This window comes from Lampetra planeri, chromosome 66, assembly GCF_965212315.1.
Source record: "Lampetra planeri chromosome 66, kcLamPlan1.2.h2, whole genome shotgun sequence".
Classification (NCBI taxonomy): domain Eukaryota; kingdom Metazoa; phylum Chordata; class Hyperoartia; order Petromyzontiformes; family Petromyzontidae; genus Lampetra; species Lampetra planeri.
The window spans coordinates 220,594-248,331 of NC_136172.1; the positions used below are offsets into that span (position 1 = coordinate 220,594).

The window sequence follows — 27,738 nt, forward strand, 5'->3', positions numbered from 1 at the left end:
ACCCAATCCTCCCACCCACCTCCACCCACCCTCCCACCCACCTTCCAACCCACCTTCCCACCCACCTCCACCCACCTTCTCACCCACCCTCCCATCCACCTTCTCACCCACCCTCCCATCCACCTTCTCACCCACCCTCCCATCCATCTCCACCCACCTTCCCACCCACCCTCCCATCCACCTTCTCACCCACCCTCCCATCCACCTTCTCACCCACCCTCCCATCCACCTCCACCCACCTTCCCACCCACCCTCCCATCCACCTTCCCACCCACCCTCCCATTTACCTTCCCACCCTCCCATCCACCTTCTCACCCACCCTCCCATCCACCTGCTCACCCACCCTCCCATCCACCTTCTCACCCACTATCCCACCCACCCTCCCATCCACCTTCTCACCCACCATCCCACCCACCTTCTCAGCCACCCTCCCACCGACCTCCACCCACCACATCCACCCTCCCAAACATCCTCACCCACCTCCACCCTCCCCTCCACCCTCCCCTCCCCTCCACCCTCCCCTCCCCTCCACCCTCCCCTCCCCTCCACCCTCCCCTCCCCTCCACCCTCCCCTCCCCTCCCCTCCACCCTCCCCTCCCACCACCACCTCCACCCACCCACCCAGCCCCCCGCCCCCCATACAATTAACACGGCAAATTTGTGGCAATTTGCGCAAATTGGTTTGCGCCTCCCAAATTGCCCGGCCCGGGGAGAGTTTATTTATTTATTATCCTCCTCACACCCGGTGACCGGATCAGCCGAGCGTCCACTGGGGATATCCACCCAGTGGCTGCTTCGGGGGAGAAGGGGGGGGGGGAGAAGGGGGGGGGGGACACAGGTGATGATGGTGGTGGTGATGATGTAGACATAACCATTGCTGTGATAGAGATGGGAGGGCTAGCAGCAGCAGCAGTGTCAGTGGTGGCTATGCCACCCCACGTGGCTGACTGCGATCCAGCGATGTTGTGGAGGCGGTGGCAGCAGCAGCAGCAGCGGGGGTTGGGGCATCACCGATGGATGGGTGCGTGAAACTCCCTTTCTTTTCCGTGGATGCGCGTCGAGGGGGGAGAGGAACCGTGACCCTTTGCCAGGTAGAAGGCGGTACAGCAGCAGAGTAGGTCGACTGATTTCCATCTTCTTTGGGTCTTTCGTTAAAGTCACGTTAGATAGCTTCAAAGAAAATAACGAATTCATATTATTTGGGTCTTTCGGTAAAGTCACGTAGATAACTTCAAAGAAAATAACAAAAAACTACGACGTTTCGATCGCAACACAAGCGGTCGTCATCAGGAAAAGGGGGTTAAGCCTCTAAAGGCAAACTGTTTATAAAGGTTTGAAATGGGCGTAGCCCAAGTGTCAGCAGCATGGGCGGGGAAACTAATGTTAATGTAAGTGAATGTACCCATAGAGGGCAACGAAGGCACTGGTGGTGGGTTTCCACCAATTAAAGGGCTACTGCTAGTGGTGATGGTAGTAGTGGGCAGCGATGGTCCCTGTGGTGGGCTTACACCATCACTGCCAACTACTACCATCACCACTGGCAGTAGCCCTTTAATTGGTGGAAACCCACCACCACCATCGCTTACATTAACATTAGCTGTCCCGCCCATGCTGCTGACACTTGGGCTACGCTCATTTTGAACCTTGATAAACAGTTTGCCTTTAGAGGCGAACCCCCTTTTCCTGATGACGACCATTTGTGTTGCGATCGAAATGTCGTGGTTTTTTGTTATTTTCTTTGAACATATCTACGTGACTTTACCTAAAGACCCAAAGAATATGAATTCCTGCAGTCACGAAAGCTTTAAGTCAAGATTTAATCTCCATCTGTTCCATCTCACTCCCTTCTATCCCATGGGTGGACTAATCTCCATCTGTTCCATCTTACTCCCTTCTACCCCGTGGATGGACTAATCTCCATCTGTTCCATCTCACTCCCTTCTACCCCATGGGTGGACTAATCTCCATCTGTTCCATCTCACTTCCTTCTACCCCGTGGGTGGGAGTCAAGAAGGAGCCGAACCCCCGGGAGAAGGCGGTAGAGAAAACCGTGACGTTTTGAAACATCGTACTCAATGGCAAATGTAGGTTTACTTGCCATTACACCCATGTGCTGAAGTAGAAACGAATTGGCACGTTTTGGTCACGTGACAATTGGCTGTGCTGGGTGGCGGTGGGTGACGATTATCTGAACCGCGACTACCCGGTACGGTGTGTGGTGAACATCAGTGCTGGGGAGACAAAGGTGGCCGGGCATTGACCACCCCCCACCCCGGCCTTCGTGATTCACTTCTGCCACTCGCTAATGGCGCTTGCCCCCAAAAATGTTCCCCAGAGGCTACACGGAGCAAACCTTTGCCTTTGCCCCCGTAACAAATCCACATCACGCCACGACGTCGACTTAGACCATGCACGCACCCCCCCCCCCAATACCCCCCTGCTACCCTTGCCCACCGCTCCCGGACCACGGCATCACCACCGGGGCGGCCCGCAGCTTCCTCCAGCGAAGGCCTCGCAGCCACGGCGGCCACATGGAGGCCACGGCGCGGCGGATGCCGCCCGTGCGAAGGCCGTAGATGACGGGGTTGAGGGCCGGCGGCACCGTGTAGAAGACGCAGCCGAGGCCCTGGCGCACGGCGCCCGGGATGACCGCGAGCTTGTCCAAGCGGTTGTAGAGGATGACGAAGACGACCGGCGCGTAGAAGACGGCGAGTACGAGCAGGTGGGTCACGCAGGTGCGCAGCGCCTTGTCACGGCCGCGGTCGAACGTCGCCGAGGGCGTCGAGATACCGCCGCCGCCACCGCCACCACTACCGCCAACGCCACCACCACTTGGACCACCAACGCCACCACTACTACTGCCACCACTGCCAATGCAACCACCACCACCACTAGCTCCAACACTACTGCCGCCAACGCAACCAGCGCCACCACCACTACGACCACCTCGGCCACCACTAGCTCCAACACCGCCACCACCGCCGCCGCGGCCGCCACCGCCGCCGTGGCGTCTCCGAGCGGCGACCGCCACCTCGTAGACGATGCTGCCGTAGGAGAAGGTGACGACGGCGAGCGACAGGCCCACGGTGAGGAGCGCCTCGACGACTCCGTACGCGTTGTTGGGGCTCCCGTCGACGCACGACATGGCGGTGAGCGCCGTGTTGTCGCAGTGCGCCGACTCCATCGTCGCCATCGTCGCCGCTGACGCCGACGACACCGACGACGCCGACGACGGCGTCCGCATGCACTCGGGCAGCGCGAGCCGCCGCACCATGGCGCCGAGGGCCGCCAGCAGGACGAGGGAGGCCGCCGCGGCCGCCGCGTTCACGGCGAGGGCCCGACCGTTGGTCGCCGCCGCGTGGTAGCGCAGCGGCCTGCAGACGGCCGCGTAGCGGTCGAGCGCCATCGCCGAGAGCATGAAGCACTCGAGCGAGCGGTAGAAGTGGATGGCGAGCATCTGGGCGACGCACTCGCCCACCGTGATGAGGTTGGGCGCCGCCAGGTCGTGCATGATGCGCGGCAGCGTGGCGGAGCAGCCGACGATGTCGCTGATGGCCAGGTTGGCGAGCAGGATGAACATGGGCCTGTGGAGGCGCACGTCGCGGTAGATGGCGGCGCACAGCAGCAGGTTGCCGACGAGCGCCACCGTGTAGAGGAGGAGGACGACGGCGAAGACGAGCGGCCGCGTGCCGGCCGGCTCTCGCAGCAGGCCGGCGATCACGATCAGCGTGCCGGGGCCGAACGACGACGATGATGATGAGTTCGACTCCATGCTCTTGGCAGGGGAGGGGGTGTGGGGGGGGGGGAGTCTGGTTTGGGTAGGGGAGGGAGAGGTGTAAGCGGCGTGGAGTTGAAAATGGTAGCCTCAGCTGCCTACACGTGGCCTGCTCTGTGACGTCATGAATCACGACTGACGTCATCACCAATTAAGCGACCGTACATCGATCGACAATCTTCTGGAGCAACGTATCATTGCCCACAGCCGTACGATGCCCATAGACTCACATTGCCCATAGACTACCATTGCCCATAGACTACCATTGCCCATAGAATACCATTGTCCATAGACTCACATTGCCCATAGACTCACATTGCCCATAGACTACCATTGTCCATAGACTACCATTGTCCATAGACTACCATTGTCCATAGACTCACATTGCCCATAGACTACCATTGTCCATAGACTCACATTGCCCATAGACTACCATTGTCCATAGACTCACATTGCCCATAGACTACAATTGCCCATAGACTACCATTGCCCATAGACTACCATTGTCCATACACTACCATTGTCCATAGACTCACATTGCCCATAGACTCACATTGCCCATAGACTCACATTGCCCATAGACTCACATTGCCCATAGACTCACATTGCCCATAGACTCACATTGCCCATAGACTCACATTGCCCATAGACTCACATTGCCCATAGACTCACATTGCCCATAGACTCACATTGCCCATAGACTCACATTGCCCATAGACTCACATTGCCCATAGACTCACATTGCCCATAGACTCACATTGCCCATAGACTCACATTGCCCATAGACTCACATTGCCCATAGACTCACATTGCCCATAGACTCACATTGCCCATAGACTCACATTGCCCATAGACTCACATTGCCCATAGACTCACATTGCCCATAGACTACCATTGCCCATAGACTCACATTGCCCATAGACTCACATTGCCCATAGACTCACATTGCCCATAGACCACCATTGCCCATAGACTCACATTGCCCATAGACTACCATTGCCCATAGACTACCATTGCCCATAGACTACCATTGTCCATAGACTACCATTGTCCATAGACTACCATTGCCCATAGACTACCATTGCCCATAGACTACCATTGCCCATAGACTACCATTGCCCATAGACTACCATTGCCCATAGACTACCATTGCCCATAGACTCACATTGCCCATAGACTACCATTGCCCATAGACTACCATTGCCCATAGACTCGCATTGCCCATAGACTACCATTGCCCATAGGCTACCATTGCCCATAGACTCACATTGTCCATAGACTCACATTGCCCATAGACTACCATTGCCCATAGACTACCATTGCCCATAGACTACCATTGCCCATAGACTACCATTGCCCATAGACTACCATTGCCCATAGACTACCATTGCCCATAGACTACCATTGCCCATAGACTCACATTGCCCATAGACTCTCATTGTTCATAGACTCACATTGCCCATAGATGAACATTGTCTATATTCGTTCATGTCTTCCTTGAGTAAAAACTCGTCCCCACTAACGAGTGGCATCACAATACTTCACAGTATGAATTAAACGAAGGGAGTCCCCCGACTTATATAATCAAGTCGCATGTAAAAATATCAGGAATGCGGCTGCATCCTGCTATTCTCAAGGAACATACTCAACAAAAAGCTAAAGGGGCAAAAGAAAAAAATCTTACGGAGTTTCCTGAACTGTCCGGTGCTCGGAGCCATTCTGAGGTGGCCGGCATAAGAGCGTTCCACATCTTCGGACACCTCACTCGAGAAGGCCCCCCTATCTACTACTGCCCAGTGTAGAATGACAAATTGTAGGTTGAGCTAGCAGGTCTGTATCTATGAGACGTCTGGGTGGGCCAGACGAGAACGCAGGTACTGAGGACCATGGCCGTTGTACACTTTGTAAGTCATTCCAGCTAACTTAAATTGATACTCTTAGTTATTTCGGTAAAGTCACGTAGGTAAAAAATGAAATTAAAATTTATAAAAAAAAAAATCACGACGTTTCGGAGGCAACACAAGCTTCCGTCTTCAGGTGAAACTGTCACAGCAAAAAATCTGTATCAAGAAACAGATTTTTTGCTGTGACAGTTTCACCTGGTCGCCACATTCAGATAAGCCTCTCCCCCCCCTTAACTTGTATTTAAAGGCTGGTCTTTTGAAATTTTTGCCTCACTCGATGCAGTCATTTTAGCTGTGACAGTTTCACCTGAAGATGGAAGCTTGTGTTGCCTCCGAAACGTCGTGATATATTTATTAATTTATAAATTTTAATTTAATTTTTTACCTACGTGACTTTACAGAAAGAACTAAGACTACGAATCCTTGCAGTCACGAAAGCTTCAAATCTAGATTTAACTTAAATTGCACGCGATAGCTAACTGGTAGACAGTACACATCACGGGGGATTTGTTTAAATGATAACAACTTACATTTGTGAGGCGCAATTCATCCAAGGATCTCAGTGCGCTATGCACGAAGGTAGAAAATATAAATGGTGCAAAATCCAGAGTCCACTGGTCATACATGGAAGTGTAGGCCAGGCGATACAGTTGAGTTTTTAGAGAAGACCTAAACAAGAAGATGACCGTTTTCCTCCCGACGACGATTGCTTGTGTTGCGATCGAAACGTCGTAGTTTTTTGTTAATTGTTTTGTTCTACGTGACTTTACCGAAAGACCCAAAGAAGAAGACCTCAACAAGGTGAGTGACCTCGCCCTGTCTGACCACAGGTGGCAGGGGGCGTTCCGTAGTCTTGGTGCAGCGCATGCAAAGGCTCGGTCGCCCCTGGTGTAGAGTTTAGCTCTCGGCACATGGAGCCTATGTGGATCAGTGGATCGTAGAGGTCAAAACGGCTAACAACATCTAGGCATGCGGACACAAAGCATTTCCGTGATCCGGACGCGTTGACAAAGAGACGCGAACCGGTGTTTCGAGATCGCTAGCGGATAAGAGGGGGGGGGGGGTCGCAGCCCTGGGAGCACTCTTAGGTGATAGAACCCCGCTTTGGTCACACCTGCAACCTGAGGATTGCATGGTCATGCTACGATCGAACAGCACACCCAGGTTTGTGCACTACTGTCGCAGGGAGACGTCGTAACTCCATAAATTAATGGAGGCTCAAGCTCCCCTCCCCTGTTCCATCTTCAGGCGACTATCTGACCCTACAATTGTCAGCTCTGTCTTGTCAGGATTCAGCGTTCGCTAGTGCATCCACGCAGCTACCCTCTGCCAGACGGTCCCTTAAGAAGGCGAGCGCTACATCTGGGTCACCTGAGTTGCAGAAATTGCATTCGGGTGTCATCGGTGTACTGATGGCACTGTGACCCATGCCTCCGGATGATAGCTCCCAGCGGCCTAACGTAGACGTCGAATTAAAGGGAAGATAACAAAGCCTGACCCCTGAGGGATCCTGTAAGGTTAGGGTCTAGCAGGGGACACGTGTGGATCCAAGGCCATCCACTGGGTCTCTGCCCTTCAGATAAGAACCAATCCACTGCGAGTCGGTGCCTCCGATTCCTGCCAGATCCTCTAGGTGTCGCAGTAAAACCCCTACGATCGATTGTATCAAAGGCCGCTGACAGGTCCGACAAAGCAAGGGCGGAAATGCAGCCCCTGTCCATCGGCACGAGGAGATCGTCTGCCACGCAAACCAAGGCGGACTCGGTTCCACGATGGGTCCTCAATCCTGATTGAGATACGACTCCAACTGAGAGGAGGCCACCCTTTTCTGTAATGAATCTTCCATAAAAAGGGAAGATTGCAGATTGGGCGATAGTCAGCCAGGATATCGATATCAATTCCCGTTTTCTTTAGAAGTAGTCACTTTAAAGCCCTTTCCAGGGCTCTGGGGAACACTCCTTCTGAAAGGTAAGTGTCGACCAATTTGGTCACCATCAGGATCACTGACTCAGAGGCCCCCTTAAGGAGCCAAGAGGGATAGGGATCTAAGTCACAAGTGGTCAATTTCATCCCCACAGTAGTCTGGATGAGGTCTGCAGGCAGGACCAGTAAAAAAAAGCGTCAGAGTCGAGAGGAGCCCTTGGGCCCAGGCTAGGATCAGGACCAATTGCTGGGCAGATACCCTCTCTAATGCGATCGATCTTATTTATAAAAAAACTGATGGAAAACCTTTGCATGGCCCTCCGGAAGGAGCAACCTTTGTGGACGCACAGTCTGGGTAAATCGAACTCTTGACCATCCTGAACAGCTCAGCAGGGCTGTTCCTTGCCGAGTCGATCTTCACGACGACGTATTTATTTTTTATTTCGCCACAAAGATAGCCCTGCGTGTGTAAGCCCGTAGCGTTGTTCGATTTCCATCGAGCAGAGATGCGTGCCAGAGTCGTTCCCTTTTTCCTGAGTTGTACGGGGTGCTTAAAAAAAATGTTAACACTTATATGGGACGATCATTTTTAATGGGATTAAAATAACGGGTAATACACTGTAACATGAGAACAAATGGATGTTTTCAGTGCTTCAAAAAGTCAAAGAGCCTCCCACTGTTTCGCGATCATTGTCAATGCGCTGCCTGGAATCTTCTCCAGGTGATCGCCAGAGCCCTGAGGCACAACATTTCTCGTGGTTATTGTTGCAAATTCCCAGAAGTGTCAACATTTTTAAATCCTTAATATTAAGTTCACTTGCTTGCTTGCTTACGACCGTGCAAATCTTTCGGTCGTTTTTTAACCCACTTCCCGTGATCCAATCGAGCTGACATTTTTCACACAGACTCGTTGTGCGTGACAATGTATTTTCGTGAAAAAAAATTTCCAAAATTTTACACTTTTTAGGAAAAAATAAATTATATTTTATTACCAATTGCTTAATGGTGGCAGGCATTCATCTGACCCATAGGTGGCAGCCATCTCAAGCCAGAGGACGAGAGGACTCTAGCCGCCACGCATATAAAGGATTCATAGTGAAAAACTTTGTTTTTATGGGTTAATTGTTTTGTTGTTGAATCACCCTGTAATTTCAGGGCCCTGAGGTCTATGGAATATAAGGGGGGGGGGGGGCGGTTGGTGCTAGTGGTAAAGAAGAAGAGGGCGACGAGGAGGGGGGTCATCGATAGCAGGTCGGAGCACTGAATTATACTCATCAACCCTTTAATTGATGGCACCGCTGCCACAGTAAGAGGAAATATGCTAAAAAAAATAGAGGTTTTTTTACGGGTTAGATCGCGTAAATATGAATGTGTCGTTAAACCCGCCACCACCCGACATAGCCAACAAGACCGGTGCACTGTACTAGTATACTACACTATACACTACACTAAACTACTATACACTACACTATACACTACACTACTCTACACTACACTATACACTACACTACACTACTATACACGACACAATACACTACACTACTCTACACTACACTATACACTACACTAAACTACTATACACGACACAATACACTACACTACTACACTATACACTACACTATACACTACACTACTATACTATACACTACACTATGCACTGCACTACTATACACTACACTATACACTACACTATACACTAAACTACTATACACTACACTATACACTACACTACTCTACACTACACTATATACTACTATACGCTACTAAACAATACACTACACTATACACTGCACTACTATACACTACACTATACACTACTATACGCTACTAAACTATACACTACACTATACACTGCACTACTATACACTACACTATACACTACTATACGCTACTAAACTATACACTACACTACTACACTATACACTACACTATGCACTGCACTACTATACACTACAGTATACACTACACTATACACTACACTAAACTACTATACACGACACTATACACTACACTACTCTACACTACACTATACACTACTATACGCTACTAAACAATACACTACACTATACACTGCACTACTATACACTACACTATACACTACTATACGCTACTAAACTATACACTACACTACTACACTATACACTACACTATGCACTGCACTACTATACACTACAGTATACACTACACTATACACTACACTACTATACACGACACTATACACTACACTACTCTACACTATACTATACACTACACTATACACTATACTATATACTACACTAATATACACTACCCTACACTACATTATACACTACTATACGCTACTACACTATACACTACACGACTATACACTACATTATACACTACTGCACTATACTACTATACACTAGTGCTGTACTAGTAACGAATTGGCATGTTCTGTTTACGTGACAAACCTTACTATTTGTCTGTGGTGGCGGGATTAACGACACATTTATATTACAAGATCTAACCCCCCCAAAAAAACGATATTATGAATAGGTCGATCATTTGAACGTGATCACGGGCTGGGCTCTGAATAAAATGAGCAAATCCCATGGAACCCACTATGGGATCCAAAAGGTTTGTAGCTAAACCATGGGATGGGTCATCCGTCCGTGCGTTGAAAATCTCCCAGCACAACTATCCGAGTGAATTCCAGGAACAACTCAGACAGCTGAGACATTGTCCATAGACTCACATTGCCCATAGACTAATATTGTCCATGGAATTGCATTGCCCATATACTAACATTGCCCATAGATTAACGTTGTCCATAAAATTGCATTGCCCATAGACTAACATTGCCCATAGACTAACATTGTCCATAGAATTGCATTGCCCATATACTAACAGTGTCCATAGATTAACGTTGTCCATAGAATTGCATTGCCCATAGACTAACTTCACCCGGAGACAAACATTGCCCTTAGACTAACATTGCTCGTAGATTAACATTGCCCATAGACTCACATTGCCCATAGACTAAATTCACCCGGAGACGAACATTGTCCATAGACTAACATTGCCCATAGACGAACATTGTCCATCGACTAGCATTTCCCATAGATTAACATTGCCCATAGACTCGCATTGCCCATAGACTAACTTCACCCGGAGACAAACATTGCCTATAGACTAACATTGCTCGTAGACTAACATTGCCCATAGACTAACATTGCCCATAGACGTACATTGTGCATAGACTAACATAGACTTACATTTCCCACATACTAACATTGCCCATAGACTAACATTGACCAAAGATTATCACTGCATATATACTAACACTGCCCATGTATTAACAGTGCCCATACATTAAGACTGCCCATAGACTAACACTGCCAATAGACTCACATTGCCCAAAGATTAACACTGCATATAGACTAACATTGCCCAAAGATGAACACTGCCTATATACTGAACTTCTTTCGCACCGCACGAAACCAACCGTGCTATGTGTGTGTGTTGAACTTCTTTCGCACCGTACGTGTGTGGCCGAGAGGACAGTCCGTGAGAAAGCCGACACGATCTGTGTGTGTGGGGGGGGGGGATGGTGCATCTTCTGTCCCCGTGTGTGTGTCTGTGTGTGTGTCTGTGTGTGTGTCAGTGTGTGTGGTGGTGCATCTCTGTCTACGTGTGTGTGTCTGTGTGTGTGTCAGTGTGTGTGTCTGTGTGTGTAGGGGTGGTGGTGCATATCTGTCCCCGTGTGTGTGCCTGTGTGTTTTCTGTGTGTGTGTCTGTGTGTGTGTCTGTGTGTGTGTCTGTGTGTGTGTCAGTGTGTGTGTCTGTGTGTCAGTGTGTGTGGGGGGGGGTTGCATCTCTGTCCCCGTGTGTGTTCGGTGCTAATGACCGGAGCGGCCAGTCGCTGACGCTGCGGGTGTCTTCGCAGGTGGAGTGTCGTTTGTTTATTCTCTCTCTGTGTGCGTCTGTGTGTGTGTCTGTGTGTGTGTCTGTGTGTGTGTCTGTGTGTCTGTGTGTGTGTGTGTCTGTGTGTGTGTGTGTCTGTGTGTCTGTGTGTGTGTCTGTGTGTCTGTGTGTGTGTCTGTGTGTATGTCTGTGTGTCTGTGTGTGTGTGTGTCTGTGTGTGTGCCTGTGTGTCTGTGTGTGTGCGTCTGTGTGTGTGCCTGTGTGTCTGTGTGTGTGTGTCTGTATGTCTGTGTGTGTGTCTGTATGTCTGTGTGTGTGTCTGTGTGTATGTCTGTGTGTGTGTCTGTGTCTGTCTGTGTGTGTGTGTCTCTGTGTGTCTCTGTGTGTGTGTCTCTGTGTGTCTCTGTGTGTGCCTCTGTGTGTGTGTGTCTGTGTGTGTGTCTGTGTGTGTGTGTGTCTGTGTGTGTGTCTGTGTGTGCGTTGAGTGGTGGCGCAGCGGTTAGCGAGGCCGCGCCTACGAAACCCACCGCGCGAACCGGAGGTTCGATTCCCTTCTCACGGCCGGTCACCTGGACCCGTCGCTGGGCCTCCCCTAGGTCGACTCGGCCTCGAATAATGAGTCGCCTGGTGGCGGTGTTGGAGCAAACGTCGCAACTTGGGGGAGAGACAAAGGCGGCCGGGCGTGGTGCTGGCCACCCACCCCGTCGTGTGCTGCTGCTACTCGCTACTAACAGCACTTGCCCCGACGGTCTGTCACAGGCTACACGGGGGATCTTTGTCTTTGTTGAGTTTGCTTTGCACGGCCAGCCGGATACTACCGCCCGCCCGGCCGCCTTTGTCTCCCCAGTGGCGATGTTTACTACACACCGCACCAGGTTACTTATTTTAGGCTGAGTCGACCTAGGGGAGGCCCAGCACCGGTCACTGATTTTGGCCGTGAGCGGGAATCGAACTCGAGCCGCCGGGTTCGTAGCGCTAACACGCTTCAAACAAAGACAAAGCTACCCCGGCTAGCCTTGGCGGTCTGTCGGGGCAAGTGCTACCACGACCACAACCACGCGCGTTACACGTGGGTGGGGGGTTGGTGGGGGGGGTTGGTGGGGTGATTGGTGGGGGGGGTTGTTGGGGAGGTTGGTGGGGAGGTTGGTGGTGGGGAGGTTGGTGGTGGGGGTTGGTGGGGGGTTGGTGGGGGGGGGTTGGTGGGGGGGTTGGTGGGTGGGGGGTTGGTGGGGGGGGGGTTGGTGGGGGGGTTGGTGGGGGGGGGGGTTGGTGGGGTGATTGGTGGGGGGGTTGTTGGGGAGGTTGGTGGGGAGGTTGGTGGTGGGGAGGTTGGTGGTGGGGGTTGGTGGGGAGGTTGGTGGGGAGGTTGGTGGGGGGTTGGTGGGGGGGGGTTGGTGGGGGGGTTGGTGGGGAGGTTGGTGTGGAGGTTGGTGGGGAGGTTGGTGGGGGGGGGTTGGTGGGGAGGTTGGTGGGGAGGTTGGTGGGGAGGTTGGTGGGGGGGGGGTTGGTGGGGAGGTTGGTGGGGGGGGGGTTGGTGGTGGGGGGGTTGGTCGGTAGGTTGGTGGGGAGGTTGTTGGGGGGGGGGTGAGGTTGGTGGAGAGGTTGGTGGGGGGGTTGGTGGGGGTGATTGGTGGGGGAGGTTGGTGGGGGGGGTTGGTGGGGGGGTGGTGGGGGGGGTGGTCACCTCGGGAAACCCCTCGCGGGGAGATCCCAGCTTCAACCGGGACACTCTCTGTTCCGATGTTGACAAAGCGGAGCGGTTTGAGCCGGAGCCAACGCGACATCCACCCCGCTCATCAGCAGTGCCGTGCAGCCGCTATTCTAGGGACAGACGACATCCATCCCGCCGATGGTGCTGATGCTGATGATGCTCGTGAAGCTGATGATGATGATAATGGTGCTGCTGCTGATGATGATGACGCCGATGGTGCTAACAATGTTGCTGCTGCTTCTAGTGCTGATGCTGCTGATGATGCACGTGATGTTGAAGCTGATGATAATGGTGCTGCTGATGATGATGACGCTGATGGTGCTAACAATGTTGCAGCTTCTAGTGCTAATGCTGCTGATGATGATGCTCGTAATGTTGAAGCTGATGATGATGATAATGGTGCTGCTGCTGATGATGATGACGCCGATGGTGCTAACAATGTTGCAGCTTCTAGTGCTAATGCTGCTGATGATGATGCTCGTAATGTTGAAGCTGATGATGATGATGATAATGGTGCTGCTGCTGATGATGATGACGCTGATGGTGCTAACAATGTTGCTGCTTCTAGTGCTAATGCTGCTGATGATGATGCTCGTAATGTTGAAGCTGATGATGATAATGATAATGGTGCTGCTGCTGATGATGATGACGCTGATGGTGCTAACAATGTTGCTGCTTCTAGTGCTAATGCTGCTGATGATGATGCTCGTAATGTTGAAGCTGCTGATGATGATAATGGTGCTGCTGCTGATGATGATGACGCTGATGGTGCTAACAATGTTGCTGCTTCTAGTGCTAATGCTGCTGATGATGATGCTCGTAATGTTGAAGCTGCTGATGATGATAATGGTGCTGCTGCTGATGATGATGACGCTGATGGTGCTAACAATGTTGCTGCTTATAGTGCTAATGCTGCTGATGATGATGCTCGTAATGTTGAAGCTGCTGATGATGATAATGGTGCTGCTGCTGATGATGATGACGCTGATGGTGCTAACAATGTTGCTGCTTATAGTGCTAATGCTGCTGATGATGATGCTCGTAATGTTGAAGCTGATGATGATGATAATGGTGCTGCTGCTGATGATGATGACGCCGATGGTGCTAACAATGTTGCTGTTGCTTCTAGTGCTGAAGCTGCTGCTGCTGATGATGATGATGAGTCATTGGAAGGTTGCGAGTTCCCATATCAATCGGCGGTCCAATCTTTAGAACTGCATGTTGTTGTTGTTGTTGATGTGTTTAGGTTGTTGTTCTTTCTCACACACCTCCGATTAGCACGGTTTGCTACGTACGGTGCGAAAGAAGTCCAACGTTCATATCAAGAGTGTGCCGAAAATTGCGATGAGAAAAGTGCCCCCGTCATAAGAACGTGGAATTTCCCCCAACAGGTCTAGGGAACTCGCTTGCAGGAGGGTCCTGCCCGCATATTCATTGTCACTGTCCCATAAAGGTCTGGCCTGCACACATCAGCTGACCCAACGGCATTTTACTGCAGAGAGGTTCAACATTGCCCAAAGACTAACATTGCCCAAAGACTAACATTGCCCAAAGACTAACATTGCCCAAAGACTAACATAGCCCATATACTAACATTGTCAATATACTAACATAGCCCAAAGACTAACATTGTCCATAGACTCACATTGCCCATAGACTAACATTGGCCATAGACTCACATTGCCCATAGACTATCATTGTCAATATACTAACATTGCCCATAGATTAACATTGTCCATAGACTCACATTGCCCATAGACTATCATTGTCCATAGACTCACATTGCCCATAGACTCACATTGCCCATAGACTAACATTGCTCATAGACTCACATTGCTCATAGACTCACATTGCCCATAGACTAACATTGCCCATAGACTCACATTGCCCATAGACTCACATTGCCCATAGACTAACATTGCCCATAGACTAACATTTCCCATATACTAACATTGCCCATAGGCGTCTAACATTGCCCATATACTAACATTGCCCATAGACGTCTAACATTGCCCATAGACTAACATTGCCCATAGGCGTCTAACATTGCCCATAGGCGTCTAACATTGCCCATAGGTGTCTAACATTGCCCATAGACTAACATTGCCCATAGACTAACATTACCCATAGACTCACATTGTCAATATACTAACATTGCCCACAGACTCACATTGCCCATAGACTCACATTGCCCATAGACTCACATTGCCCATAGACTCACATTGCTCATAGACTCACATTGCCCATAGACTCACATTGCCCATAGACTCATATTGCCCATAGACTCGCATTGCCCATAGACTCACATTAACCATAGATTAACATTGCCCACAGACTCACATTGCCCATAGACTAACATTGCCCATAGACTAACATTGCCCACAGACTCACATTGCTCATAGACTCACATTGCCCATAGACTATCATTGTCAATATACTAACATTGCCCATAGATTCACATTGCCCATAGACTCACATTGCCCATAGACTATCATTCTCAATATACTAACATTGCCCATAGACTAACATTGCCCATAGACTCACATTGCTCATAGACTCACATTGCGCATAGACTCATATTGCCCATAGACTAACATTGCTCATAGACTCACATTGCCCATAGACTATCATTGTCAATATTCTAACATTGCCCATAGATTAACATTGCCCACAGACTAACATTGCCCATAGACTCACATTAACCATAGATTAACATTGCCCACAGACTCACATTGCCCATAGACTCACATTGCCCATAGACTATCATTGTCAATATACTAACATTGCCCATAGACTAACATTGTCAATATACTAACATTGCCCACAGACTAACATTTCCCATAGACTTACATTGCCCATAGATGGCTAACATTGCCCATATACGTCTAACATTGCCAATATATGTCTAACATTGCCCATATACGTCTGACATTACCCACAGACTAACATTGCCCATATAGTAACATGGGCAATAGACTAACATTGCCCATATAATAACATTTACCATAGACTAGCATTGTCATAGACTTTTAACATTGCCCATATACGTCTAACATTGCCCATATACGTCTAACATTGCCCATAGACATCTGACATTGCCCACAGACTAACATTGCCAATAGACTAACATGGGCAATAGACTAGCATTGCCCATAGACTTTTAACATTGACCATAGACGTCTAACATTGCCCATTGACTGCCAGAGGTTGTGTAAAACAGAGACATACGTTGAACAAAGACAGAGGTTGTGTGGAACAGAGACACAGGTTGTGTGGAACAGAGACACAGGTTGTGTCTAACAGAGACAGACGTTGAACAGAGACACAGGTTGTGTGGAACAGAAACAGAAGTTGTGTGTAACAGAGAGAGAACCGAGGTTATGTGGAAGAAAAAGAGACGTAGGTTGTGTAGAATAAAAAGAGACAAAGGTTGCGTGGAACACATACAGAAGTTGTGTGGAACAGAGAGAGAAACTGAGGTTGTGTGGAACAAAGAGTGAGAGAGGTTGTGTGGAACACATACAGAAGTTGTGTGGAACAGAGAGGCAGAGGTTGTGTGGAACATAAAAAGACGGAGGTTGTGTGGAACACATACAAAAGTTGCGTGGAACAGAGGTATATTTTGTGTGGAATAGCTGCAGAGATTGTGCGGAACAGAGAGAGATTGACGTTGTTTGGAACAGAGAGGCAGAGTTTAGATTGAGCAGAGACAGATTCTGTGTTGAGCAGAGATGCAGAGGTTGTTAGGAACAGAGAGACAACGGTTTTGTGGAACAGAGAGGCAGAGTTTGTATGGAAGAGTAGCACTAATGTTGTGTGCAACGTAAAACAGGGAGAGACACGTTGACTGGAACAGGTAGAGAGACAAATGTTGATATAATAGAGGCACAAGTTGTATAGAACAGAGAGACACAAGTTGACTGGCACAGAGAGACAACGGTTGATGTAACGGAGAGACACAGGTTGTGTGGAACAGAGAGACACAAGTTGATTGGAACAAAGAGACACAAGTTGGGTGTGAAACAGAGACACAAGTTGACTGGAACATAGAGACAGAGGTTGATGTAATTGAGAAGCACAAGTTGCGTAGAACAGAGAGTCAGAAGTTGACTGGAACATAGAGACAACGGTTGATGTAATGGAGAGGGAATGGTTGTGTGAAACAGAGAGACAAGTTGACTGGAACATAGAGACAAAAGGTTGATGTAATAGAGAGGCACAAGTTGCGTAGAACAGAGAGTCAGAAGTTGACTGGAACAGAGAGTGAACGGTTGATGTAATGGAGAGGGAAAGGTTGCGTGGAACAGAGAGATACAAGTTGACTGGAACAGAGACACACACACATACATGTCGTGTGGAACAACAGAGACAGCGGTTGCGTGCAACGTAGAGAAATGTCTCACCCTGAACCAGCAACAGCTGTAGCAGCAACAGAATGGCAAAGCTTGTTCGGAACAGAGAGACACAAGTTGAGTGTGAAACAGAGAGACAGAAGTTGACTGGAACATAGAGACAGAAGTTGACTGGAACAGAGAGACAACGGTTGATGTAATTGAGAGGCACAAGTTGACTGGAACAGAGAGACACAAGTTGATTGGAACAGACAGAGACACACACAAATACACGTCGTGTAGAACAAAAGAGACAGCGGTTTGCGTGCAACGGGGAGAAATGTCTCACCATGAACCAGCAACAGATGTGGCAGCAAAAGAATGACAAAGCTGTTCGGAACAGAGAGACACAAGTTGACTGGAACATAGAGACAATGGTTGATGTAGTTGAGAGGCACAGGTTGTGTGGAACAGAGAGACACAAGTTGACTGGAACAGAGAAACAACGGTTGATGTAACGGAGAGGCACAGGTTGTGTGGAACAGAGATACACAAGTTGACTGGAACAGAGAGACACAAGTTGACTGGAACATAGAGACGCAAGTTGACTGGAACAGAGAGACACAAGTTGACTGGACAGGAGGGGCAACGGTTAACGTAACGGAGAGGCACAGGTTGTGTGGAACAGAGAGACACAAGTTGACTGGAACAGAGAGACAATGGTTGATGTAGTTGAGAGGCACAGGTTGTGTGGAACAGAGAGACACAAGTTGACTGGAACAGAGAGACACAAGTTGACTGGAACAGAGAGACGCAAGTTGACTGGAACAGAGAGACACAAGTTGACTGGAACAGAGAGACACAAGTTGACTGGAACAGAGAGACACAAGTTGACTGGAACAGAGAGACGCAAGTTGACTGGAACAGAGAGACACAAGTTGACTGGACAGGAGGGGCAACGGTTAACGTAACGGAGAGGCACAGGTTGTGTGGAACAGAGAGACACAAGTTGACTGGAACATAGAGACAATGGTTGATGTAGTGGAGAGGCACAGGTTGTGTGGAACAGAGAGACACAAGTTGACTGGAACAGAGAGACAACGGTTAATGTAACGGAGAGGTCGCGTGGAACAAAAGAGACAGCGGTTTGCATGCAACGTAGAGAAGTGTCTCACCATGAACCAGCAACAACTGTGGCAGCAGCAGCAGAAGCAGCAACAACAGAGACGCTGTCTTATATCCCCCCCCCCACCTTCCCCCTATTCTACACCCACGCCAACAAACCCACTCGTTTGGGGGCTCTGAACCCTTGGGGGGAAGGGGTTGGGGTGAGGGGTGGGGGTGAGGGGTGGGGGTGAGGGGTGGGGGTGAGGGGTGAGGGGTGGGGGTGAGGGGGGGTGCGATGTGCGTGTGTGTTGGGGGGGGAGCGGTGGTGCAGCGGTTGACGCGCTGCGCTACGAACCCTGTCGAGCCGCAGTAATCGATTCACGCTCATGGGGCCGACACGGCCAGGTGACGATTACCTGAACCGGGTCGTGGGCCTCCCCTAGGTCGACTCGGCCTCAAACGCGTTCCTGGTCCGGTGGTGTAGTAGACTTCGTTACTAGGGGAGACAAAGGCGGTCGGGCGTGGTGGTGCTGACCACCCCCCCCCCACTCGTGTGCCACAGTAGAAGGCCTTCATAGTTGCTGCTGCTACTCGCTACTAACAGCACTTGCCCCAGCAGTCTGTTAGAGGCTACACGGGGGATCTTTGTCTGTGTATAGGCGCTGCTGCTACTCGCTACTAACAGCACTTGCCCCAGCAGTCTGTTAGAGGCTACATGGGGGATCTTTGTCTGTGTATGGGCCCTGCTACTTGGATTCGATTCCCGCTACCAGGTGACGATTATCTGAACGGGTCCTGGGCCTCCCCTAGGTCGGCTCAGTCTCAAATGAGCACCTGGTGCAGTTTGTAAACATCGCCACTGGGGAGACAAAGGCGGCCGGGCGTGGTGCTGGCCACCCACCCCCTCGTGTGCCACATTGCCCGGCCTTCATAGGCGCTGCCGCTACTCGCTACTAACAGCACTTGACCCAACAGTCTGTTAAGAGGCTATCCTAGGGGGCGTGGTCTTTGAGATGGATTGCGTGCTCACACGTGCGTGTGTGTGTGTGTGTGATTGGTTGTGTGTGTGACCGGTTGCGTGTGTGTGTGTTATCGGTTGTGTGTGTGTGATTGGTTGTGTGTGTGTGATCGGTTGCGTGTGTGTGTGCTTGTGTGATCGGTTGTGTGCGTGTGTGTGATCGGTTGTGTGTGTGTGTTTGATTGGTTGCGAGCGCGTGTGTGATCGTTTGCAAGCGTGTGTGTGTGTGATCGGTTGCGTGTGTGCGTGTGTGTGATTGGTTGCGTGTGTGCGTGTGTGTGATCGTTTGCAAGCGTGTGTGTGATCGGTTGCGTGTGTGCCTGTGTGTGATTGGTTGCCTGTGTGCGTGTGTGACGTGGGTGTAGAACTCGGCGGGGGGAAGGGGGTGTGGTCATTATGAGCGTCACTGAGATCGTAACGCGTCACGTCCGGCCCACTGGCCACCAGGCGGAGACCCACCCCTCCCCTCCCCCACGTGGTAGGAAGACGACAATTCCCGCGCCGATTAAAAACATCCCTCGGTGCTGCTCTGTTTTTTGTTCCATCGTCGTCATCGTCGTCGTCCTGGTCGTCGTTGCGATCCCATGGGTAGAAACCACCCACCCCACCACACCCCAGAGGTCGCAAACGGGTTTTGATTCCTTACCCGTACCCATACCCGACCGCACCAGGGTCGCAAACGGGTACCCGTACCCGTACCCGGCCGTACATGTACCTTACCCATACCCGGCCGGGTACGGGTAGGGTACGGGTATCGGGTACCCGATTGCGACCTCTGGGATGAAGCCATGTTGCAGGCGCGGGTGGGTTGATTCTAGGAACTTGAATCGTGAGAAGAGACAAGACGTTGGGAAATGAGTGACAATCATGGTTACTCACCAGTGACTCACGGCCTACCCGTACCTGTACCCGGCCGCACCAGGGTCGCAAACGGGTACCCGTACCCGGCCAGGTATGGGTAGCCGGGTATCGGGTAGGCTACGGGTATCGGGTACCCGGTTGCGACCTCTGCCACACCCCCCCCAGCCTCGGTAGTAGTGGGTGGGTGTCCAACTGCAACGGGTCGTCACGTGTTGCGTTCCACGTTGCTCTCTCTGTGTGTCTCGTAGTGCCAATTGGAGCTTAAGTGACGCGTCACATCCGGTCTGGCACCAGTCTCTTATCGTGTCGTTAAGCCATTACCACTGTCTGTGTGTGCGTGTGTTGAACTTCTTTCGCACCGTAGGTAGTCAGTCGTGCCGTGCTGTGTGTTGAACTTCTTTCGCATTATCCATAGCCGACCGTGCTATGTGTGTATGTTGATTTTCTTTCGCACCATATATAGCCAACCGTGCTATGTGTGTGTATATGTCGAACTTCTTTCGCACCGTACGTAGACAACCGTGCTACGTGTGCGTAGGGCGATTGTAAAGAGAGAAATTGTAAAAGTGTACACGTTGAGATAATTAATAACAAGGGGCCGGCCGGGTGCTGTATAGATAATTCATTAAATGCACAAGTTGCGATGATTGGAGGGACATGTGGCCTTGGGGCGCTGTAGAGGGGGACAGCGCAATGTACAAGTTGAGATCGTTGAAGACGCGTGGCCCAGTCAGGGTGGAGGGAGGGCACTGTCCAATTAAGGGCAGGGCCGAGAGAGTTTATAAGCCACAGCAAGGCCCGCAGCCTGACCAATGGCCTGGCGACGAACATCTACGAGGTTGGAGACATCGTGGCTGACTGTTCGTGGAGCGACACGGTGGAAGACATCAGGGCGGACTGTTCGCAGAGCCGTAACTACAAAATTGACGTGAGAAAATAAATGCTTCACCTCTTTATACTGGTAGGAACCCACTGGTTCCTCCAGCCCACAAGGGATTATTATGTCCGTCCGTCCGTCGTGCAGGGAGGGGCTGGGTGGGGAGGGAGGGGCTGGGTGGGGAGGGTGGGGAGGGGCTGGGTGGGGAGGGTGGGTGGGGCTGGGTGGGGAGGGTGGGTGGGGCTGGGTGGGAAGGGGCTGGTCACCCCGTGGTGCCCTTATAAAACTCAACGTTTAACCTACTCACGCCGGCTTGTGCCCGCCCTCACAGTCGGCCATATTTTCGGAATACACCACGCCGCCGTTGACCCTGGCCATTGACCGAGCAACCAAACGTTCCTACCAGCTCCCTCCGCAGGAATGTGTTGATGGGCGTCTCCAAGGGGGCTTCTTTACGTGGCGTCCTGCATTTTGAATATTCTTTCTCACCGTACATAGCCAACTGTACTCTGTGCGTGTTTAACTTTATTCAGGATCGGAATATTTTGATCAGAAAAAAAAAACACGCGCATGCCCCATCGCTTGCACCACCCTCCCCCCATCGTCACCACAACCATCATCATCATCACCGTCATTATCGTAATCCCCACCAACACTGCCAACCAATACCATTACCCGCCATTCGCCACTGACGGTGACATCACCACGGCACCTGTCTCAGGCCAGGTGCACTTTGAGCCCACGTGACGTACGGAAAGCTCGCTGACCGGATGAGATCTCGGGGATAGACCCAGGTGCCATGGGTTTACTGACTGAGATGACCGGTAGAAGCACCATCAGCTGTACCCCCCTACTGTGCCAACTTACTGCGTTTTGGCCGCCCGGCGCTCCGCTGGTTGTTGTGAGCGTCGCTCCTCTGCCCTCTGTTGTTACTGGAGGGCGACTGCCTCCAACTGCCCAGTAGCAGCATCGTTCACGAGCCTCCTCCACAGAGGCCGATCTTGACACCGCCGGTACCAGTCGTCGGCATGTCCACTCAGCTCCACATCCTCCCATACCGCATCAGTTCCATCTCTTCGCCAGCCCATGTTGTGCCCATTTAGCCCCCTCTATGCAGCCAAACAGAACCTGTTTGGGCATGCGGTGACTGGGCATGCGGACTGCATTAACCAGCCAACGCAGCCTTGCCTGCGAGAACAACTCACTGATGGGAATGTGTCCAGATATTTCAAGGATTTGTGAGTTTCTCGCACAATCCAGCCTGGTTAAACTCAGGGTGGATCGTAGAAATGCCAGCCTGAATGTTTCTAACCAGCACAGATGTTCAATTAGAGGGGTCCACGTTTCACAAGCATAGAGATGGGAGGGCATGACTGTGGCTGAGAAGACATAAAGCGTCGTACGGAGTGACAGACCAGATAGCTTCCACACAGCGTTACACAGCCAATGAAAATATAATGCTGCCAGACTGATTCGGAATGAGACCTCTGCTGTCAAACCGGAGCTGGTTTTAAGCACACTGCCCAGGCATGGGAAACTCTCCACTATCTCCACAACTGCTCCATCACCAACGGGGAGCTAAGGGGTGGAGTGTTTGCTGTCACAAAATACCCATGCAGGTATCACCACCAATAGAGAGAGAGAGAGATGGGCATGCAGACAGACAGATGGATGAAAAGACAGATCACCGTAAAAGCCACCATCATTATCACCATGATCAACATCATCAACTGCATCATCATCATCACCACCACAACCACCACCACCATCATCATCACCAACATCACCACCACCATCGTCATCATCGTCATCATCACCACCACCACCACCAACACCAACACCACCACCATCGCGATCATTACACAGATCTGGAGACCAGGCTCAGGGTGGAGCTCTGGAAACCCTTCCCGGTCCGGTGGCGCGGCACCATCGCGACCACGGCGCGCCTAATGGCGCCTGTGCGCAGGCCATAGATGACGGGGTTGAGAGCGGGCGGCGCTGCGTAGAAGAGGCACGTGAGGGCTTGGCGCAGCGGCGCGGGTATGGGCACGAGTTTGTCCACGCGGTTGTAGACAACCGCGAAAAGGAGCGGCGCGTAGAAGACTGCGAGCACCAGAAGATGGGTGACGCACGTGCTCACCGCCCTGCTGTGCTGGGCCCTGCTGCCCTTGCCGGCGATGGGGACGCTGGCTGTGACGCAGCCGGGTTCGCCGGGGAAGGCGTCGCCGGTGCCGCCTGGGGTGGCGATGGCGATGGGGGTCTTGGGCGCGATGGTGGAGGAGCCCCCCGTGGTGGCGGTGGTGGCGGTATCGGCGGAAGTGCTGGGACCAACTGCGGATGTGCTTCTAGCGGTGGTGTTCATGGAGGTGCTGGGACCGACTGTGGAGGTGTTCCTGGTGGTGGTGTTGGTGGAGGTGTTGGGACCAACTGTGGAGGTGTTTCCGGTGGTGGTGCTGTTGGTGGAGGTGTTAGGACCAGCTGTGGAGGTGCTGGGACAAATTGTGGAGGTCCTCCAAGGGGTGGTGGTGTTTTTGTTGGTGGTGGTGTTGGGACCAACTGTGGAGTTGTTCCCGATGGTGGTGGTGGTGTTGGTGGAGGTGTTAGGCCCAACTGTAAAGGTGCTCCTAGCGGCGTCGTTGGCGGCGGTGGATTTTCCAAAGGCGGCGGCACTCGAAGAAGAGTCGCTGTGGCCGCGCCTCGCCAGGCACTCGTGGACGATGCAGGCGTACGAGAAGACGACGGCAGTGAGAGACGAGCCCACGGTGAGGGTGGTGAGCGCCACCCCGTACGCGTTGTTGACGCTGCCGTCGCTGCAGGCCATGTTGACCAGCGCGATGTTGTCGCAGTGAGCGGTCGGCACCAGCTTGGGACGCGGGCAGTCGGTCAGCTGCAGGCGAAGGGCGAGCGCCAACATCGGGGCGACGAGCGCGGCCGATGCGGCTGCGGCCGCCGCGTTCACGGCGAGGGCCCGCCCATTTGTTGCCAGGCCGTGGTAGCGCAGCGGCCTGCAGATGGCCACGTAGCGGTCGAGTGCCATCGCGGACAGCACGAAGCACTCGAGCGCGCGGTAGAAATGGATGGCTATCATCTGGGCGACGCACTCGCGCACCGTGATGAGGTTGGGCGCGGCCAGGTCGCGCATGATGCGCGGCAGCGTGGCGGAGCAGCCGACGACGTCGCTGATGGCCAGGTTGGCGAGCAGGATGAACATGGGCCTGTGGAGGCGCGTGTCCCGGTAGATGGCAGCGCACAGCAGCAGGTTGCCGACGAGCGCCACGGAGTAAAAGATGAGGACGACGGCGAAGACGAGCGGCCGCGTGCCAGCCGGCTCTCGCAGCAAGCCGGCGATCAAGATGAGCGTGCCGGAGACAGACGCCTCTGACGACGACGATGACGATGATGAGTTCCACTCCATAGCGGTGGAGATGATGAAGCACTTTAAGTGCTGGTGGTGGTGGTGGTGGGGGATGGTGATGGTGGTGGTGGGTGACGCAGATGGTGGTGGCAAAGCCAATGGTGGGTGATGGATGAAGATCAGAGATACTGGATGAGGCAATGGTGGTGGTGGATGATGGATCAAGATCAGAGATACTGGGTGAGGTGGTGATGGTGGTGGTGGATGATGGATGAAGATCAGAGATACTGGGTGAGGTGGTGATGGTGGTGGTGGGTGATGGATCAAGATCAGAGATACTGGGTGAGGTGGTGATGGTGGTGGTGGGTGATGGATGGAGATCAGAGATACTGGGTGAGGTGCTGATGGTGGTGGTGGGTGATGGATGGAGATCAGAGATACTGGGTGAGGTGCTGATGGTGGTGGTGGGTGATGGATGAAGATCAGAGATACTGGGGGAGGTGCTGATAGTGGTGATGGGTGATGGATGAAGATCAGAGATACTGGGTGAGGTGCTGATGGTGGTGGTGGGTGATGGATGGAGATCAGAGATACTGGGTGAGTGGCTGATGGTGGTGGTGGGTGATGGATGGAGATCAGAGATACTGGGTGAGGTGCTGATGGTGGTGGTGGGTGATGGATGAAGATCAGAGATACTGGGTGAGGTGGTGATGGTGGTGGTCGGTGATGGATGGAGATCAGAGATACTGGGTGAGGTGGTGATGGTGGTGGTGGGTGATGGATGGAGATCAGAGATACTGGTTGCAGCGTTGGTCGTGGTGGTGCTTCTGATGGTGGGCAATAGATGAAGATCAGATATACTTGGGTGAGATGGTGGTGGATGATGGATCAAGATCAGAGGTACTGGGTGAGATAGAAATGGTGGTGGGTGATGGATGCAGATCAGAGATACTGGGTGAGGTGGTGGTGAGTTGCAGATGAGGATCGGACGATGGTCTGGTGGTGATGATGGTTGATAGTTGTATCCTTTCCAGCTGTTCAGATGTACCTGCATCCAAGCAGAGCCCCAACGAGGAGACGGTTCGACTTATTACATCTTATTAGGAGGCGGCGGATGTGACTGGTAATTAATGAGCGGCTGGTGGTGCTGGTGGAGGTGACAGAGGAGAATGAGCTCACTCTTTGGTTCTTTCGGTGACGTCACGTAGAATGAAATGCAATTAAATAATCATAGAATACGACGTTTTGATTGCAACACAAAGCTTTGAATCTAGTTTGAGAATGAGCTCGTTTTAACGCAGGAGTCTTGAGAATATTTCTCAAGATGCTGTACGTACATATGTACAGGCATGCCTTGGGTTACGAGCCTAATTTGTTTCTGGGGCCCGTTGGTAAGTCGAAAGGGCCGTAATTCGGAACACCAGAGGGCAGTCCTTGGGTTACGAGCCTAATTCATTCCTGGGGCCCGTTCGTAAGTCGAAATGTTCATAAGTCGGAATACAAGTCATCGGGTAACGAGCCTAATTTATTCCTGAGGCCCGTTCGTAAGTCGAACTGTTCATAAGTCGGAACACAAGAGGGCAGTCATCGGGTAACGAGCCTAATTCATTCCTGAGGCCCGTTCGTAAGTCGAACTGTTCATAAGTCGGAACACAAGAGGGCAATCATCGGGTAACGAGCCTAATTCATTCCTGAGGCCCGTTCGTAAGTCGAACTGTTCATAAGTCGGAACACAAGAGGGCAGTCATCGGGTAACGAGCCTAATTCATTCCTGAGGCCCGTTCGTAAGTCGAACTGTTCATAAGTCGGAACACAAGAGGGCAGTCATCGGGTAACGAGCCTAATTCATTCCTGAGGCCCGTTCGTAAGTCGAACTGTTCATAAGTCGGAACACAAGAGGGCAATCATCGGGTAACGAGCCTAATTCATTCCTGAGGCCCGTTCGTAAGTCGAACTGTTCATAAGTCGGAACACAAGAGGGCAGTCATCGGGTAACGAGCCTAATTCATTCCTGAGGCCCGTTCGTAAGTATAACTGTCCATAAGTCGGAACGCAAGAGGAAATTCTTAGGGTTATGAACACGATTCATTCCTGGGGCACGTTTGTAAGTCGAACTGCTCGTAAGTCGGAACGTAACGTGCCGCTGTTTGAATGCCCACATGGTCAGTGTTATGAAACGTGTTACGGTTCAACAAAAAGAGCGAAGGATTGTTAAAGTCATAAATAATAAGGGATATTGTACATCGCTACGTAATACTGTAACAAACGTTGTATAGTCAAGTAAAAAATAAATGAACATGTATCGACAAAGTCCGTTTTATTTTCACTTGAGTACCGATGTTGGCTTGCTTGTCGGAAGGAAGGAAATGAGTCACCACAATTACACACGCTGATACTTACACCGAGACACACACTGACACACGCACTGACACACACACTGGCACACACACTGGCACACGCACTGACACACACACTGACACAAACACTCATACACACACAGATACACACAAAGACACACACACAGATAAACAGACAGATACACACACACACAGACACACACACAGACACAAACACAGATACACACAAAGACGCACACACACAGATAAACAGACAGATACACGCAGACACAAACACAGACACACACACAGACACAAACACAGACACAAACACAGACACAAACACAGACACAAACACAGATACACACACAGACATACGGATACACACACCAAAAAGACAAAGATCCACCCGTATAACCCTAGCAGACTTTTGGGGCAAGTGCAGCCAACGAGTAGCAGCGCCTATGAAGGCCGGCACAGTGGCGCACGAGGGGGTGAGTGGGCAGCACCACGCCCGGCCGTCTTTGTCTCTCCAGTGGTGATGTTTACTACACACCGCACCAGGTGCTCATTTGAGGCTGAGTCGACCAAGGAGAGACCCAGCACCCATTCGGATAATCGTCATTGGTGTTGGTCGTGATTGGGAATTGAACTC

The 27,738-nt window shown here is 51.5% G+C and overlaps 2 protein-coding genes across 2 annotated transcripts; both read right to left on the reverse strand.

Annotated features, from left to right (window-relative positions):
- Positions 1-2,440: 2,440 nt before the first annotated feature.
- Positions 2,441-3,772, reverse strand: LOC144737232 (olfactory receptor 51I2-like). The gene is made up of 2 exons (XM_078619953.1): positions 2,947-3,772; positions 2,441-2,808 (listed from the first exon to the last, which is right to left on the reverse strand). The coding sequence occupies exons 1-2, from the start codon at positions 3,770-3,772 to the stop codon at positions 2,441-2,443; spliced, it is 1,194 nt and encodes a 397-aa protein (XP_078476079.1).
- Positions 3,773-23,250: 19,478 nt separating this feature from the next.
- On the reverse strand, positions 23,251-24,807 carry LOC144737233 (uncharacterized). The gene has a single exon (XM_078619954.1). The coding sequence runs from the start codon at positions 24,805-24,807 to the stop codon at positions 23,251-23,253; it is 1,557 nt and encodes a 518-aa protein (XP_078476080.1).
- Between the last annotated feature and the right edge of the window lie 2,931 nt (positions 24,808-27,738).